Raw genomic sequence first — 18,554 nt, forward strand, 5'->3', positions numbered from 1 at the left:
CCATTTAACTTACCCTTCATTTCCTATCTTTCAACCAGTTACCAATCCATGACAGCACCTTCCCTCTTATCCCGTGGCAGCTTACTTTGCTAAGGGCCTTTGCTGAGGGACCTTGTCAAAGGCTTTCTTAAAATCCTAGTACGCTATATCCACGGCATCCTCTTGGTCCACATGCTTGTTGACCCCCTCAAAGAATTCTAGTACATTGGTGAGGCATGATTTCCCTTTACTAAAACCATGTTGACTCTTCCTCAACAAATTATGTTCATCTATATGTCTGACAATATTGTTCTTAATTATAGTTTCAACCAGTTTGCCTAGTACTGAAGTCAGCCTTACAGGCCTGCAATTGTCTGGATCACCTCTGGAGCCCTTTTTAAAAATTGGCATTTCATTACCTGGTGACTGGAGGATAGCTACAGAAACTGATGTAAATGAAAGGTTATAGACTACAGTTAGTTGTTCTGCCATTTCACATTTGAGTTCCTTCAGAACTCTTGGGTGAATACCATCTGGTCCTGGTGACTTATTGTTGTTTAATTTATCAGTTTGTTCCAAAACCTCCTCTAATGATACCTCACTCTGGGAGAGTTCATCAGCTCTGTCACTTAAAAAGAATGGCTCAGGTTTGGGAATCTCCCTTACATCCTCAGCCATGAAGGCTGATGCAAAGAATTCATTTAGTTTCTCTGCAATGGCCGTATCATCCTTGAGTGCTCCTTTAGCACCTCGATCGTCCAGCCTTATAAAACAGATGCTTTAATTCTCCCATTGGTTTATACTTCACTTACCTCCCAGGTAATGACCAGCTCCGACTTGCTCCCTCCACCTCCACTGACATTAGCCGGGGTGATTTCAGGAACTGTGTAAAAGAAATGTTACAGCAGGTAGCACAGAAAACAGACGCGATTAATTTTGAAGCTAGAAGTCTGATTCATTTTAAACAGAGAAATAAAGAGGCACACGTAACAATGGCATCTTGTGACTTTTCCCTTTTGGGACCAAGAGCCTGACTATCAAAAGGAGCACAGAGAACAGATACTTCCAGATTTTGTCAGTCAGATGGACAAAGAGCATGTCTATTATCCATGTACCTAGTTGCTAATTGCTTGTTTTAAATATTTATTTTCCATATAACAAGGTCCATTTATTTTCACAATATTGATTCCTGCTTTTCAATTTAGAGCCAAATCCTGCAGTCAGTAGGAATTTTTCCTGAGTTAAGACAGAGCAAGAACTACAAGACTGGACCCATAATGAACAGTCCTGGTGATAATTGCCTGGGGTGATCGCTCCAACCCTGCTCCAAGACCTTTAGGGCAGGTGAAAGGGCCAGAGCAGCATAAAGGGGCTCTGAAAGTCCCCTGGCTCAGACACTGCAGAAGATGGCTATGGGATGGTCTACACTGGAGGGGAAATCAATCTAAGATACGCAACTTCAGCTACGTGAATAACGTAGCTGAAGTCAATATATCTTAGACTGAGTTACCTACCATCCTCACGGTGCGGGATTAATGTCAGCGGCTCCGCCTGTCGACTCCGCTACCGCTGTTTGCATTGGTGGAGTTCCGGAGTCGACAGGAGCTTGTTCGGGGATCGATATATCATGACTAGATGAGACGCGATATATCGATCCCTGAGAAATCGATTGCTACCCGCCGATACGTCTGGTAGTGAAGACGTAGCCTATAAGACTGCCTTTTAAGGATCTCCTCATGAGCACTAGTTTAAAAGGTGTCAGGGAGTGTTGCTTGTCAAGAGCAAGGATATTGCCCATAGTGCTGCAGAGATTATGGGCATTGCTGTGGCCCAGAGGACAATCCACAGAGGCTACAGTAACTAAGACTGGTTGAAATTTTTTTGACAAAAATTATTTCTGGTGGAAATGCTGTATTGTCTAACCCAAAATATTTCATGGAAACATATTGGTTTCAGTGAGAATTTCAAGAAAGACCCACCCCAGAGTAGCCAAAGGCCTAGTGATAAAGGTTGTCTCCTAGGATGTGGGAGACTCTGGTCCAAGTTTTTGTTCTGCCATATCCCAGGTGAGTGCTCTAACACCAGCCTATTGGCTATTCTGACATGCATGGACGGCTCTCTCTATCTCTCTTTCGAAAGGTCTCATTTTTGTTCAACATGAAAATGAAAACAAACTTCAAAATTTTTTGCAACACTGAATTGTTTATTTCTGGCCAGCCCTCACCACAACTCTCACAGATGCCCCACACCTGTCTGAACATGGAGCGGACCAGAACTAAGAAGGCCTCAGGATGACTTAGAGCTACCTTAGTCTCTCCTTTGACTCTGCGCTGCAAGTTCTGTGCTTGGCCTCTTAAGATACATCTACACCGCATACCACTAGCGGCAGTGTGCAGAGTTTGCGTAGCTACTCACCACAGTAAAAAACAAGCTGTCACCACTCTGTTATGTGTAGCTACAGTGAAAAGCTCTGGTGGGGGGCGCCTTTCTCCAATGCCGGAGTCTTTCACTGCAGTGGGGAAATGTCACAGTAGGTAGCACAGAAAGCAGAAGCGATTAATTTTGAAGCTAGAAGTTTGATTCATTTTAAACAGAGAAAGAAAGAGGCACATGCAGCACTGGCATCTTGTCTTTCACTGCAGTGGGAAAAGGCTCCAGCAGTGGGGAGCTGTCAGAGCCTTTCCTGGCTACCTTCCCCCACTGCCGGAGCCTTTCCCTGTGACAGGGAAAGACTCTGGCAGTGGGACACGACACTTCTGGTAAAGGCACTGCTTGGGTGTGTACAGTGCTGTATAGATTACATACCCTAACCTGAGAGATCAGGTGCATCCTTACTTGCCTTAGTAGTGCCTCAGTATATGCTGCTATTCATACCCATGCTGGAAGGGTGTGAAATGTATGTACTCTACACTCTGCCATAAGGAGTGCGAAGTGTAAATGTACCTGAGAAGAGTAGACCAGAAACTCACCTCTGATCTGTAGAAAAAAGTAATGATACTGTATTCTACTCTCTAGAGTGTTTCCTCCACACAAATGTGGGACAACACAGGGATTACTAGACTGGTTCACATCAGTGATCCATCGTATCTTCAGAGGAAGCTGAATTCACCTCTCCTCAAATGCCCTTTGTCAGCTGGGCTATACAAGGACATGCGGGAATTGGGGGAATTCTTCTCAGTCATGTACTTCTAGAAAGCATGGAATAAAGTCCATCTTGGGCCTCATTTTTTCTATTAATTCTATTCTACTCTAGTTGTGTGTGCTCTTTGTGAATGTTATATGATAGGGAGAGGAGAAACTAGATAATATAACTGTCATATAGAAAATACTTCCTAACCTTGTTCCAGGTAACCTACTGCTTATGGCAAGGTGCTTTTAGAAAAAGACTTCACTGGGCTTCCTTTCTACTACTTACGAGCTTCTTCGGTTCTTCTTTTCTCTGAGGGTCTGCTTGGTTCCCCAATGCCAATGAGGTTGGCTGCAACTGCTCGGAATTCATACTCAACCCAAGGGTTTAATCCCACCACGGTTGCAGTGAATGTCTTGCCATCAATGATATCTGGAACTGAAATATACCCCCAGGTTAGGAGAGTGAGAGTTGGACATTAAGAGAAAGTACACATATTTAGTCATTGAAGAACAGTAGCCTCTTGATCTACAGGCACAGTCTTGAAGCTATTAAACAATAGAAGATCATCCTGAGAGCAGAATGATTAAGGACTATGAATCTGGACCCTTAGTGTGTCTTCCAATTTTACTCTTTTGTCGATGCTTAGTATGGGGAAGCAAAGTAGGCTGTATACAAACAATATGCAGCCATCAAGGAAATCTATGCTTTAGAAATTGACTTTTCATCCTCACAGAATTACCTCAGTATCCTTATAAGGTCTCATTAAAAGATAACACAACTTAGGCCTGATCTACACACAGTTTTTGTACCATATGATTATTTTGTTTAGGTGGTTATTGGTTTAACTAATAGAGATGTATTGGTTCAAACCCTAGTGTGGATTCAGTTACACAGGTAAGAAGGTGCCTTATAGCATTATAGCTTATTTCCCTTCCCATGCAGGAATTGATATACTGGTATAAGCACATTTATATCAGTGTAACTATGTTATCTGTAGGGAGGTTCTATAGTTTTACGTATACAGGATTGGTTAAAACAGTACAGCGTTCATGTGTCCATACATACTGTAGCATTCTGAACTTTTTGCTTACAACAGTTGAAACAATTTTTATAAATTGTGTCTTTCATAACAATTAGCTGAATCAAATGAACATATTTAAGAATGAGCAAATATACAGTGGAGAAAGTACTTCCACCAAAAGAGACGGTAATCCAGATGACACTGTCTGTCACCTGAAAGATGTCTTTACAGTACCATAGTTGTCATCATGGTTGTACATCACCAGCGTATAGGGTGACCAGATGTCTGATTTTATAGGGACAGTCCCAATTTTGGGGTCTTTTTCTTATATAGGCTCCTATTTCCCCCTCTCGATTTTTCACACTTGCTGTCTGGTCACCCTACCAGCATAGCAGTGTGTAATATTTGAAAGAATGGAATGAAACCTTTCCCCGAAAAAATAATTGATAAAAACTGATGAGAAAAACTGGTTGAGTAATACCACAGCAAGGTTGACAAATCATGAAAAGGATTAAGAAAATGTATTGCTGTTAGAGCTGGACAGGAAGTGGTTTTCCCATTCCATGAAACTTTTTTGAAATTTCAGCCATTTTTCCCATTCCATCTTGAGACAAACCTGAGACTTTCTGAAGTTTTTCTGTGAAAAATGGGAAGGACCCACCTCATAATAGCTAGGTGGTCAGGGACCTCACCTAGGACATGGGAGACCCAGGGGAGAACTCCTGATTCAGACCAGGAACTTGAACCTGTGTCTTCCACATCTTAGGTAAGTGCTCTAACCACCAGGCTATTGGCTATCCTGGAGCAGGTGGTGGATTGCATATCTGTCTGTTCCTCTATCCCTCCCAGACCTGAGGAACCTTTCCTGACAAAAGTTTTATCTAAACGGATAGGTTCCTGGAAAAAGTTTCAGTTTAACTGAATTGGCATTTTCAGACAAAAAGGGTTTTGGTGAAAAATTCCCAACCCGTTGTAATCACTGTGCTGGAAGATGAGTTATTCTGGCTGTACAGCTAACTTTATTCTTTCTGTATGTGTGTGTACTGATGGATCAATTTTTACATGTACAGAATTCTTTCATGGCCAACTTTAGTTACTATTGAGTGCTGCATTTACCTGTGTTCACTGCTTGCCATCCCACAGAAAATGGGGTCCTTGCTTGAATTACATACATAGTAATGGGGCTGTGATTATCTGCTCCTGGCCTCCAGGATAACTGAGCTGTAGTGTCAGTGATTTCATCTATTGTAACGGCTTCAGGTGGGCCTGGTGGACCTGTGATAAAATACATACAAAACAGTTCAGCTCAAATCATTGAGATGACATAATATAGCATGTGAAGGAAGGAATGTTCTATTCTTCATTTAAGATTCAGTAACAGAAAGCTTAGCCTTAGAACAGAATGGCTCTGTGCACCTAGACCTAAGAGCAACCCTAGCTGTTTTGCCACCCAGGGTGAAAAATATGCTTGGCACACACCCCCTTGCAGAGGTATGGCAAAAAAAAAAAATCCCCCAAAACAAACAAAAAGCCCACAACAGCCAAATAACTGTCCAATCAGCAGAGCAAAACAAAGGCTGGTCAATCAGAGCAGAGCAAAAATAGCCTGTCAGAGGAGAGGGGAAAAGAAGCACCCAGTGGTGTGGTGGATCCCCAAGGAAGTTAGTGCCCAGGGCTACTACCCAGACCTACTAGACCTTACTGGCAGACCATGGGCAGTGTAGCCCATCCAGAAAAGAATTGCTACGGTTGAAGTAGACTTTACAGCAGATAATTTAATTAGAAAAACACATCAGAATGTGCTTAGGTGCTTTCTAGACAACTTAAACTCATGCTTAAATGATTTGCAGAATCAGGGTTTTAAAGCGATAATATATCTTGTTCAGTCACTTCACTGTAGTAATAATCCTGCAATTAGTTTAGAATTTGTACAGACCTCTGTGTGAAACAGCTATTATCAGAGAGCATTCAATAGCAATGGCCTGAAAAGAATTAATCTATAGTACCAAATATCCAAAAGAAGAAACACAAAAGTTTGTTCTCCTAATTCCAAGAAGTCAGACTCTTCCTCTTTACTAACTACTGAAGTTGGAAAATCTTTGCTTGACAGCCACCCTGGTTTCCTCTGGTGATAAAACAGACAACTTTCTGCAAACTCAAGCCATGACTTGGATAGGTCTAGAGTGTAAGTGCACAGGAAAAGACAAAGACCTCAAACTTCTGATTTCCTTCTATAAAGAAGAAAGGTAGGAGTATGATACAGATAAAGACCCGTTTAAAACCTGGTTAAGAGAAGGCTTTACTAGAGCTGGTTGAAATTTTTAAAAATTCAATGACATTTCAAAATTCTAAAATAAGAAAAAAAACCCTACATTTTCACAATCCTCTTCCCTCTCTTCCCCTCATTTTTGCCAACTGTAATATTGGTGGATGTGTTTCAAATTTCAAAATTCCAAAGGAAAAAAAATCAAAAATATTTTTTGCAAAATTTAGCAGAAATTGATTTACAAGATTTTCCAGCTTTTAAATCTAGATTATTTAGACCAACTGGCCTCTCCTTAGTAACTTATTCAAATACTCAATATAATATCACTTTAGATTACCTGCTGTAAGACTTGCTTCTTTTGCAACCAGCCTGGTCAAGTGTCTTACAAATTAGACGACAAACCCTCCCCAATAACACAAACTTTGAAACAACTGCTATGATACTTTTTACTTCCAAGACTCTGGGAGAGTACAGTTCTCCTTAGACAAGATAGTTTGATAACATCCTAGAAGTTCTTCAGTGTTATACTAATTAAATCTACTGAAAACTAGAGACAGCTGGAAAAGGGAGAGAAGAGAAAACGAAATTAAAATACTGATCCATCCTCACTTCAGCAATGTGTGCCTGTTTTAGCTGCCAGCATGCACAGTCAAGAGACACTATCATTACATAGCTTCGGAATGAGTGGAATGCTAAGCCTGTGATGGGTGGCTTATTTGTTATTTATACAATGCCACAGATATGCTTGCTCAGTATTATCTTGTCAGTTTTTCTTGTTTTGTATCCTCTGACATAAGGTACATAATTTATTTGAATTCTAGATGTGAATAACACATCATATCTAATCTGTGTTATTAATTTAACCTAATTTGAATGGCTATATTGTACATTAAAAGATTTTTCTTTGCATTTAACAACACACTTTTATGGGATATATCCTCTTTCTCCATGCCTATCCCCATAGTATCCTAGTGGCTCTCTACACAGGAACAATTGTTGTGTGCCCCAGTAAAGGGGGAGGGAGAAGAACAGAAAAATCTATCTTATGATTTTATACTCTCACCCATGATCACAGTATCTGAGTGCCTTGCTTAAAAATTGGTAGCTATAAGTCCTTAGTAGATTTCATGGAACTCTGGCTCACCTCCTTTTTGGGGCTCAAACTCTGGTTTGGTGTTTTTTGTTTTGTTTGTTTGTTATGGGTTTTTATATTTTATTTTTATTTTGGGGAGGTATAGGAGAGTGTTTGTGTTGTGTCATTCTGCCTATTATGCAAAGGCAAAAAATATAAACAAAATGTCAGTGTAGTAGGGTGACCAGATGTCCCGATTTTATAGGGACAGTCCCAATATTTGGAGCTTTGTCTTATATAGGCTCCTATTATCCCCCACCCCATCCCGATTTTTCACACTTGCTGTCTGGTCACTCTACCGTGTAGTGAGAATGAAACTCATCTAGAAAAAGCACAGAACATGTGAGCATTCAAGGAGGTCTTGAAGGAGCCAGCATTCTTGCCCAGGCAGGGCTGCTGTCATTTGGGGAGGTAGCCGCTCCAGCATGAGTATGGAAAGGCAGAAAGTAACAGAGCCATGACCCTCCTGCTGCTCCTCTGTTATGCGAGCATAGACCATAACCTTGCAAAGGATGGCTCCCCTCTTCTGGAAGACACATGGATCTTTAACAGCATAAGGTCTTGCAGGTCTTGAACATGAGCCTACCAGTCCCCAGGTAGTGCCCAGACTGCAGTGGCCATCTGGCAGTTCACTGGAATTGAAGAAGAGGACTAGCAGAGCTTTAGCTCACTCTGGGCTCTGCCTACAAAATATCCTGATTGGGAGAGATATCTGGCCCCACAGATTGGCTCAGATGCACAACTTAAGCCATCAGGAGGCCCATGAAGTTATCGGAGCAACCAGGTGAATCCCTGGCTGGCTGCCACTTTGGACTCTGCCTAGTTCCTGTCCTCCTTATCCCAGATCTTCCTCTGCTCCCAATTCCTATTTTCATACCTCGGTCCAGCTTTCTGCTCTTTCGCTCTGCCTACTGTAGTAAGATAAGGCCCTGAAACACCAAACCTTGGTATCAGAGGCCCGGTATGAGGCCTGAGGCCTGAAGTAAAGTAATAGTTAAGACTTGCCTAACATAAAGCAAAGTTAAGCTGTGAGCCAGAGGCAGGCCCTGCTCACAAAAGTTGGCAAGAAGAACGCTGCTAATTGGACTTATACGCATATCTAAAGGGTATCAAGTACTAATAGGATAATCATGTGCCAGAATGGCACCAGAACAGTCCGGTACAAACACATTCCACAGAGATAATGAGGAACAGGCTGACTCATCCTAAAAGACAGGGTCAAAAGAATAATATGATGGATAGACTTGTTTCTTTGAACCAACATGTACCAGGAGAGAGGCAGCACCCCAGCATGCAGAGGGGTTGTACCTCGATGTGTCAGGAGTGATGTGTAATTTGCTTGTACCTGTGTATAAGGATGGATCCCTAAGTGGATGTCTTTGTCTGACCTAGGGGGCAGTGGTAAATCCCGCCACTGACTGAGCCTGTCCATTGTCAGGGAGCACATACGTACTAGCAGAACTACAGACATCTGATCCGGGGAGCTACAGACTGTATTTTGTTTGGCAATAAACCTAGGCGGGTGCCTTCATACCTTATCAGAGTGCCATTGGCAGTTCTCTCGGGATCTGCTGTGTCAACTATCTGCACAGAGCAGGGGCAGCGCACAGAGGGAACACATGCACATAGCTGACTGTTATCATCATTGAACAGAGCAGAGCACTACACCAGTGATGTCTGACAACATTGGTAACCCCAACGGCTGATCTGGTGAGTAAGCGAGCTGTCCACTGTAGGAATCATGATCTAACATGACAGAAAACCACCCTTAACCCCTCCCTGCAAATTCCCACAGAGTTTAAAAATATAATGGGGAAGAAACCTTTAATATAATTTGTAAGGCTAGAGCAGAGACAGTAGCCTTGAAATGTAGACTATTGCAAACTATAACCATGGCTATTAAGTGGTTAAAACAGCTGTCATAAACAGATGGTTAAGGGTTAATGTCTCTTTTATCTGTAAAGGGTTAAGAAGCTCAGTAAACCTAGCTGACACCTGACCAGAGGACCAATAGGGAGACAAGATACTTTCAAATCTTGGTGGAGGGAAGTCTTTCTTTTTGTTCATGCAGGTCCCCACTTTTGTACTCTAAGGTTCAAAGTGGGGAAAGAAACCTTGACAGTTGCCAAGCACTCTGCTTCTAATCTTAACCACTCACTAATATTTGAAACATGGGCTTTTCTTATTTCCATATACCACAGTTTTAAAATAATGTTAAATACAAAGTAATGCAAATTTCCTTGTTACGAAATTAATACAATACATTTGGCAAATATTAATATATATTTTATCAATTTTTGTTAAAAGTTTTAACTAAGGTAATAACTTGTTTATTCAAATGTTTAATCCTTTTTATTTTTGTTTGCCTTATTTGGTATACTTATGAATATAATTCTGGCGCCATTTATTTTTAATTGGGAGTTTGTCCTGTATGTCATGTGTGTTGTCCTATGTTGTATGTTGTGTGTGTCATGTGACTATTTTTTATAATTTTTATTTTGTTGCAACAAAAGTCAATTTTATACCCTTTTAAAAATGTATGTATATGTGGTACCGCACTATCTTAAGATCATGGATGGGGTATAATCATAATATTAGTAACACCAATTTTTTTGTGCAAAGTTCAAAACGGTTTCAGTTACAAATATGTGTACATATATTTCTGTCTCAACAAATAATGCAATTGCAAACAAAAATAATTCTCTTTTATTAGTCATGGTTTGGTTTTGTTTTTTAAGTTTTTTTATTTGTTATTCAAAGAAAATTGTCAGGGGAAACCTCAACATTAAGGTAAAGATAATATGAACAAAATGTAAATTTCTTGTTTGGGTTTTTATAAACTTGTTTGCACTTTTAAATATAGTTAAAAGAATGTGATAGCAAAAATGTTTAAAAATATCAATTTAGGCATAAAGCTAACCAAACAATTTCAACAGGTTTCCACATTTTCAATAGGTTTTCACCTTTGGCTCCTAAACAGAACAAAGCATCATGAAAGTTTAATACTGTCAAAGTATTTGCATGGACCTGTATTTAAAATTTATTTTGGTTTAATTTTATAGTTGGTTTAATTTTATACGCTTTTCTTTTATTATGTTATGTTAATGGGAAGCAGTGGTTGTTAAAGTTTGTGCTTCTAAACAGTTAACAAGAGTGAAATTGGTATCACAAGCAAATTAATGCTAAAAAGCTTGGTAAAAATTATGCTATTGATTCTTTTGCTAAAACAGAATGTTCATCAGGAAAAAAAAGCAATACGCCTTCGCACAGAAGATTGTGAGCATTTATTTTAGCAATTAAGCATTACATTTAGTATAAAATATTAGTAATGCACATCAAATAAAAATGAATGTCTATGTAATAATTGCAAAAGTATAGCTTGTGTTCTAAAAGACTTGGTCCCTATTACATTGTCCCTATTACATTGTAAACAAACTTAGTTAAATTTTGTATTAAGTTTGAGTTACTGAAAACAAAAATAAAAAAGGAAAACAAACAAAAACTTTACTTTGTTAACTAACAAAAGTTGTTTAAGTTGCATCCCACAGGCCAAAGACACCAGAAAATATCAGAATACAGTGAAGAAACCCCCAAGCATCAAGAAAAGAACAATGAAGTGCTTTATAAATAAGAGACTGGTCAAATACACCTCTATCTACCATATATGAACAATTAAGTGAACAATCAGCTAAAAACCACTACCTGTAGCAGGATAAAGTGTCATTTAATTTCAACTTGGTTACTGTGTAAAAACAACTGTATTATTGCCGTACTACTGCAGTGGCAAATCCCACCACTGACTGAGCCTGTCCATCGTCAGGGAGCACATACGTACTAGCAGAACTGTAGATATCTGATCCGGGGAGCTAGAGGCTGTGTCTCATTTGGGAATAAACCTGGGTGGGTGCCTTCGTACCTTATCAGAGTGTGTGGTCATTGGTGGTTCTTTCGCGATCTGCTGTGTCAGCTATCTGCACAGAGCCGGGCAGCACAGAGGGAACACATGCACGTAGCCGACTGTTATCATTGAACAGGGCAGAACACCACACTCATGGCATCTGACAATACCTATGACTCTGATTCTGGCTTCGACCCTTGGCTTGAGTCTTGCCCCAGGTTCCCGACTGTGACCACTAGGTTTGACCACCCAGGCCTTGTTCATCATGAACAGCTTCCCCTGTGGTGGTGTCACTTCACATCAACCTCTAGTAAGTAGAGCTAGGTAAATAACTTGTCAGTTTGGTGGGAGTTCGAGAAAAAAAATCCAAAATATTTTCATTTGGGGTGAACTGAATCAGAAATATTTTGGTGAATAAAAAGAAAGTCTGTTTCAGCCTATGGATTTGAACCCACATCCCAAGTGTGTTCCCTAACCACTGGGCTAATGGCTCTCAGGTGGGGAATAGCATCACCACCTCCTTCTCCTTCGCTGTCTGTTTTGTGAATAGCCAAAACTATACCAATAGTTTATGAATAGTTACAGGTCAAGCTGAAACTGCTTTTTTTTTGGGTCAAATAATCGATTAGTCTAAGAATCTTTCCCCAGCTCTACTAGTAAGGACGGCCCTCAGTATGCCTCACAATGGTGCAATAGGTATTATTCAGCCTAATATGGTTATGGAAGCTGAGGACATAAATTACTACTCATAAGGGTCAGTGGCAGAACCAAAAGTGAAGCTCGGGAGCTATGGCTCCTGGTCGCACACCCTAATGTTTTGACAATACATTTATTTGCCTTTGTGGCATGCATAAACCTCTTATCAATAAGTTACCTGCTTTCTGTTTCCTCACCCATCCTGACACAGAAAGTTCCCACAGTTTCCCTGGCCCTTTTTCCCTCTCCACTTATGTTTGAATGATTTCTTTATTTTGGTAAGATCGGTACAAATAGCAACAAAAGTGGCTCTCCTTTTCAGTTGAGGTGGCAGAATGAACAAGAATGTGCGTAGTCGCCATGGGACAACAGTCTTGTCAGAAAAGTTTCAGACTGGTGCTTTTTGTGGTGGCAAGGTCACTATTTCTGATATCATTGTGGTCGTTTTGTTGTAAGAATCATGTTCTTGTTGACTGATTCTAGAGCTGGTTTACGGGAAGTTACCTAATTCATGTTCTCATCAGCGGACTGTTTTGAAATGTTTATGCAAAAATATTTATCCGAAACAATAAGGACAAAAAATATGAAACAGCAGTGTAACTGTTGTAGCTGAGCTCTCTGGGGATTCAGGGTAGCAGCTTTCCTTATTCGACAGGGAATGCTGAATATAACAGCTAATGAGTTTTTGCTTCACATATGCCCTCACAAACAATGATTTGATGATCTAGCATATGCCATTTCATCAACAGCTGTCATCAGGATGTGTTGATAGATTCATGAGGAGAAAACATGAATGTTACAGTCATTCCTCCCATAGGTGTAGCTTTTCTCAACTATTTTGCTAATTAAATAAAGAGAAATTCAAAGTTTAGGAACAAAAGACCTAAATCATTCATTGCGTTCGCTGGGCTTTTTAGAATATGTTTTCTTCTAAGCAGGGCCGGCGCTACCATTTAGGCGACCTAGGCAATGGCCTAGGGCACCAGAATTTGGGGGGGGGGCGCGTTATTTTGCCGGGGGGGCGGCATGCGGCCCTGGTGGAGCTGCCGCAGTCATGCCAGCGGACGGTCCGCTGCTGGAAAGGCTCCGGTGGAGCTGCCGCAGTCATTTCAGCAGACAGGTCCACTGGAGCCTTTAGACCAGCGGACTGCCCGCCGGCATCACTGCGTGCCGCCCCCACCCCCGGCAAAATAGCGCCCCTCCCCCAATTCTGGTGCCTTAGGCCAATGACTGTGGTAGGTCCACTGGGGCCACGGGAGGCGGCGAAATGGCCGTCCACTTAGGGCGTCAGAAACCCTGGCGCCGTTCCTGCTTCTAAGAATGGTGTTGACAAATTCCTAGCAGAATTTAATGTTATTTCCTGTAAAATGAAGTAGGCAATATCACTTACAAACTTCACATACTACTAATTTAAATACATAGTAGTTTAATTTATTGGCATTTAAGTGCTGATTTGAGCATCATCCTCATTAAATGGAGTATACATTCAGAACATCAACAGTGTCTTTTATCCTACAAGGGAAGGACTGACAAACAATGATTGTCTTCTTAATGGACAGTAATAATTTCCTCTCTGCTAGACTCTGACGGCTTTCCTATGGTTAAGAACTTCAGCATTCACCTCCTAAAGTAGTAAACATATTTAAACTCATAAAATAGGATGCTGATTTCAGGAATTCCCATCTATACACAGGGGTACATTTGTGATGGTAGGTTTCTGGCCTAATCTTGTATGTTTTACTATTACAAAACTGCCACTGCCAACAGATGAGGGGTGCAGGATTTAGCCCTTCCTACACAGTTTTCTCTTTTCCCTTTTGGAGTGAAATGAAAGTTTGAGGAACACATTGGGTAGATAGCAATAAAAACTGAAGTCTTCCATTGGCAGATAAGAATGCAAGCTTCTCCTCACACTGCCCAAAATGTACCTGCCTTTACCTTGACCCAGAGGGACATCTTCAGCAGGGTGAGAGTCCAATATGATCTCAGTTCCCATCCCATTCACAACTGCTTTGCTGGGGCAACCTAACAAAGGCAACTAGAGCAAACTGAAGGTCTGGGTTTTGGGCAGGGGCAGCTCCAGGCCCCAGCACGCCAAGTGCATGCTTGGGGCGGCAAGCCACTGGGGGCGCTCTGCCGGTCGCTGCAAGGGTGGTAGGCAGGCTGCCTTTGGTAGTTTGCCTGCGGAGGGTCCGCTGGTCCTGCAGCTTTGGCTGACCTCCTGCAGGCAAGCCGCCGAAGGCAGCCTGCCTGCCGTGCTTGGGGTGGCAAATACCTAGAGCCGCCCCTGGGTTTGGAACAGTGTCCATTCCTCTGAGGTACTGTGCATTCTCAACGTCTGCTGAAATTGGTAGGAAGTGAGATTTCTCAGCACCTTGCATGAGCAGAATGGGCATGTTTAGGGACTGGTTTGGTTGAAACTAACAATTATTTTTTCCGATACAGCAACTATACACTGAATACAGGCTATATTCATGCTAGTGACCCAGAATGGCGATTTAATACATTCATATTAAAGGCCACATTCATAGATCATCTAAGCACACTAAGGATTTGATCTCAAAGTTAACCATGACGGTGGTTTTACTAGATCATGATTAATCTGGAGAAGCAATGCAGTATTGACAGCAACAAATTTATTGAATTAGCATTACAGTATTTCAGTTGCAGAAGTAACAATATAAAATCTTGTTTCTGCAAGTTATGAAAGTTTTTTGATGGATATATAAACACACATACAAGGAGTTTTGTGTGCATTGTTTGGAAAATGTACTGTGTGGTACTTTGGAGCTTATTTCTTACAATAATGATAAGGTGTTGGGATTTTAATGAATTTCTCTGAGACCATGTATTGTATTACCAAGAACAGCAGATAGTGCAAAAAGTAGTTTTACAACAGCAACAAAATTCAAATACCTCTTACAATCAGGTCTGCAGTAGCTGATAGCTTGTCCACAGTTGTTTGCACCATGCAGACATATTTCCCAGCATGCTTCAGCTGAATGCTTCTGATCATCAAATCACCAGCTGAATCCTGCTGATAAAGTAGGGAAAAGTGGTTACAATTACTTTTAAATGAGCTCTAAACATCATTACCACATGAAGGACACTGTGACTAATGGATTTATTTTACATCGGCTGATGAAAACATTAGTAATGGAAGCTGTGTGGCCTATTATAAATATGTGAACCTGCCTTGAAGATAAGAGCAGTAGCATTTTTAAAATTACAGTTTCTACAAGGGATGGGGGAGTCGAGTTTGGGTCAGTTTGACAGTTTACCATTAAAATGATGTGAGAAAACTTATGTGAGGCAGGTTCTCTATGATTCTTTATTTATCTCTTTAGCCGTCCAATTTATAGACTTAATTGGTATTCAGATATCTATGTTCTGCGTACAGTTATTTCATAGGTGAAAACCAGCCTAAATTATGAGGCATCTATAATAGTTTGTCAGCCTTGTCTTACAGCCAGCATTTTGATTGCCCACAATTCACATATTAAAGATCATGAGAACAGCATTCTCTAAGGAAATCTTGCTTCACCTAGAGTGGAACAACACTAATGCATGTCTGATTAATGGTTGAATAGAACTAATTATAGATGTATATGTATCTCAATATTTCTATACTCTTCACCAGACACAATTCTTTCAGTACATCAGAAATCTCAGTGTAAGATTGTTTTTACTGCACCTTCAGTGAAGAATATTAATAAAGTTTGCAATTTTAGTTTTGTATCCCTATCGAGTGTAATCACTAGAAACAGCTGTCTCTGTTGCTGTGTACCCTAGATCTTTGTGATATGTTGCATCTTCAAATTAATTTTGTTCGCCCCCACCCTCAAAATGATAACAAAAGGCTCATAAATTGCATTTGCTTTTTCCTGCAGCACTAAATTTCACACCAGACAAATGTAAATGAAAACCATCACTCTGTGTAAAGTCTAGAAAAGGCTCTAACTTTGTGAAATGTCCATGAAAGCCACATGTGAAAAACTTTCTCTCTCCCTCCACTACTTCTAGTGAATACATATTTGGTTTCTTCCATCTTTTCTGCTAGCTACATTGAATGCAAGCAGACAAGGGAAAAAAATGAAAGGAAATATTTTTTTCTGTTGCAACTAGGTTAGAGTTTAAACCCTCAACAGACCTGCACAAAATGGAGTGGGTACAACTAGATGAAATTGGAAATGTGAAAAATAGCATAGAATTTCCAAACAAAAGCAAACTTTCCATCCATGCTATGAGTATGTGACAGTTACTGTTTTTGTTTGACACATTGTTTTTTTAATCACACATCGTATTTCATCTTTTCTACCACAGTTGGGGATATAAGCATGTAATATGATAAGATACATAGACTTTGTCTGTGTATGAAATACTGCACTGTACCTTTACCCAACCCAGTTTTCAAACTTTTTATTTAAATGAAACACAAGTGAAACTAAACCTTATGTTTTCAGTGAACTGCAAGGGATTTTGGTCCTGTGGGCCCAAGTGACCTCAAAAGAAGTTACACACAACAACTCAACCTGTGGTCTACCCCTTTGAAAATTTAAAGGGTGAAAACTTTTGATCTGTGTTATCAATTTTTTTTCAATCCGAATAATAACATCCAAAAGTTTGGTTGGTTGTGAGGAGAGGCTCATGGATCTGTTATTCCTATTTTAAACCTTCTTGATAATGACTTAATCCAGAGCTGTCCCTTGCGTTTGGCAAATTGGGGTGACTGCTCCAAGTCTCATGCTTTGGGGAACCCTGTGGGCCGGTGTAACTGGCTATTGTGGTCAGTCCCGGAAGTGATGGTTCAGTCCCGAAAGTGACAAATTCGCCACTTCTGCCTCAGGCCCCACACTTCCCTAGAGATGGCCCTGACTTAATCACATACATTTTATAGCATCCAATGTGTAAGACTCCCAGAGATGGTTGGTATTACAAAAAAGTGTGAAAATTAAAAACAATTACAGGGGAAAACACATTAAACCAGCGACTGTATTATTCATATTTCAAACTACTGACAACAGTGCCTTGCATTGCCTCAAATGACTATTAAGAACTTAGATCTTAAGGTGCATTGGATGACTTGGGGGCTCTTTTCACCTCTAGGTCAACAGTTCGATCCTGACTACTGTTGGTAGTGAAAGTTATTACCTCAGGATGGCTGTTCATGAGTCCATCTATAATGAGATCTCATTCCTATTGGGTGTGGTTTCGCATTACTAAATTCCCTTTCAAATAAGATACCTATGTCAATAGTCTCAGTAGAGAGGCCAAGTACTGATGTGATTAATGAAATAGACTCTGTTCCTGATTTGCTCCCTTGTTGTCTTTTCAAAGGCAACTCTAAGACTTTGTACTGAAGTAATATGGCATTTTTCTTTCCTACAAGCCCCAGGAGGAAACCTGTTTGTGAACACTGCAGGAACACCAAAAGCACCATGAGATTGTCATCTTGATACAGAGGACCTTGATTGCAAAGTATATTTAAGGCCTTAGACTTTGAGAAATGACTGCAACTTAGTGACTTTGACAATTGGTATATTCACTGCAGCTGGGATCTTCAAAAGAGCCCACCCATAAACAGCACTCAACTTCCATTGAATTTCAATGAGAATTGGATGTATCCTTTAGGTTCCTTTGAAAATACCAACCTACATCTATTAAGTCAAACCTCAAACATACTGTCACAGACAAGGCACCACGCAGAAAGACTGGCTACCTCATGGTGCTCTTCCTGCTGCCATGCAGTGGATCCTTGAAGAGAAAAGACAATATGACCCATTAATACTATAAAAATGGCCAAATCTTAATCCCATTCAACTAAATGCAAAAATTCCCATTGAAATCAATGGGATCAGGAATGGGCCCAACATGTTTTGTTTTAAAAACAAAAGAAAACGATAAGGTTGAGGCATGGAGGTCTTTCCAGTGAGTTTAATGGCCACAAAGGGGACTAGATTCACAGCCATGGAGACCTCTACTGACAGACAGAAGAGGTTTGGCACAGGTAGCAGTCGGGCAAACTTCCCCACACTGTCACACCAATTTACCATGCCTCATTCAGCAGATGGGAGAGGGTGGTTCATGCCTCATGCCCATCTAGCTCGTAGACTCTCCATGGAGGCTGCTAGCAAAAGTGTTAATTAGTGCTGATTTCGGCAGTTGTTTTCTGATCTGCTCCAAACAACTCTAGAAGAATGTGGACACATTTCACACAGGCTGCTAGACATGATCAGACAGTAACAACTTTGGGAGCTGCTGCATTTGAACTAGTGACCTAGAGGTGAAAGGTGTGGGGTCGCTAGTTAAGTGAATTTGAAATGAAATAATGTAACTCACAAGGCAGAGGGAATTTTTATGGATGCTTTCCTAATCCCATAGTCTATTCTATAATGAGTGATTTTACATTTTGAATGTGACCAAAATGGTTAC

At 40.6% G+C, this 18,554-nt stretch overlaps 1 protein-coding gene and 1 long non-coding RNA gene across 14 annotated transcripts in view; one reads left to right on the forward strand and one right to left on the reverse strand.

Annotated features, from left to right (window-relative positions):
• Positions 1 to 18,554, reverse strand: part of CNTN4 (contactin 4) — a 643,980-nt gene that overhangs the window by 12,616 nt on the left and 612,810 nt on the right. For 6 of the 7 annotated variants that reach the window (XM_030569637.1, XM_030569641.1, XM_030569635.1 and 3 more), the window contains 4 exons: positions 15,039 to 15,159; positions 5,247 to 5,405; positions 3,395 to 3,544; positions 792 to 862 (listed from right to left, as the gene is read on the reverse strand). In XM_030569637.1, coding sequence (XP_030425497.1) covers positions 792 to 862; positions 3,395 to 3,544; positions 5,247 to 5,405; positions 15,039 to 15,159 — 501 coding nt within the window. The remainder of the gene's footprint in view (positions 1 to 791; positions 863 to 3,394; positions 3,545 to 5,246; positions 5,406 to 15,038; positions 15,160 to 18,554) is intronic. The other variant, XM_030569640.1, reaches the window with a different exon arrangement.
• Positions 8,846 to 18,554, forward strand: part of LOC115654829 — an 82,218-nt gene continuing 72,509 nt past the window's right edge. For 2 of the 7 annotated variants that reach the window (XR_004001282.1, XR_004001280.1), the window contains exon 1: positions 8,850 to 9,238. This is a non-coding gene — a long non-coding RNA (uncharacterized LOC115654829). Of the gene's footprint in view, positions 9,239 to 18,554 lie in introns of all 7 variants that reach the window. The other 5 variants (XR_004001278.1, XR_004001284.1, XR_004001281.1 and 2 more) reach the window with 4 other exon arrangements.

This window comes from Gopherus evgoodei, chromosome 7 (assembly GCF_007399415.2).
Source record: "Gopherus evgoodei ecotype Sinaloan lineage chromosome 7, rGopEvg1_v1.p, whole genome shotgun sequence".
NCBI lineage: Eukaryota > Metazoa > Chordata > Testudines > Testudinidae > Gopherus > Gopherus evgoodei.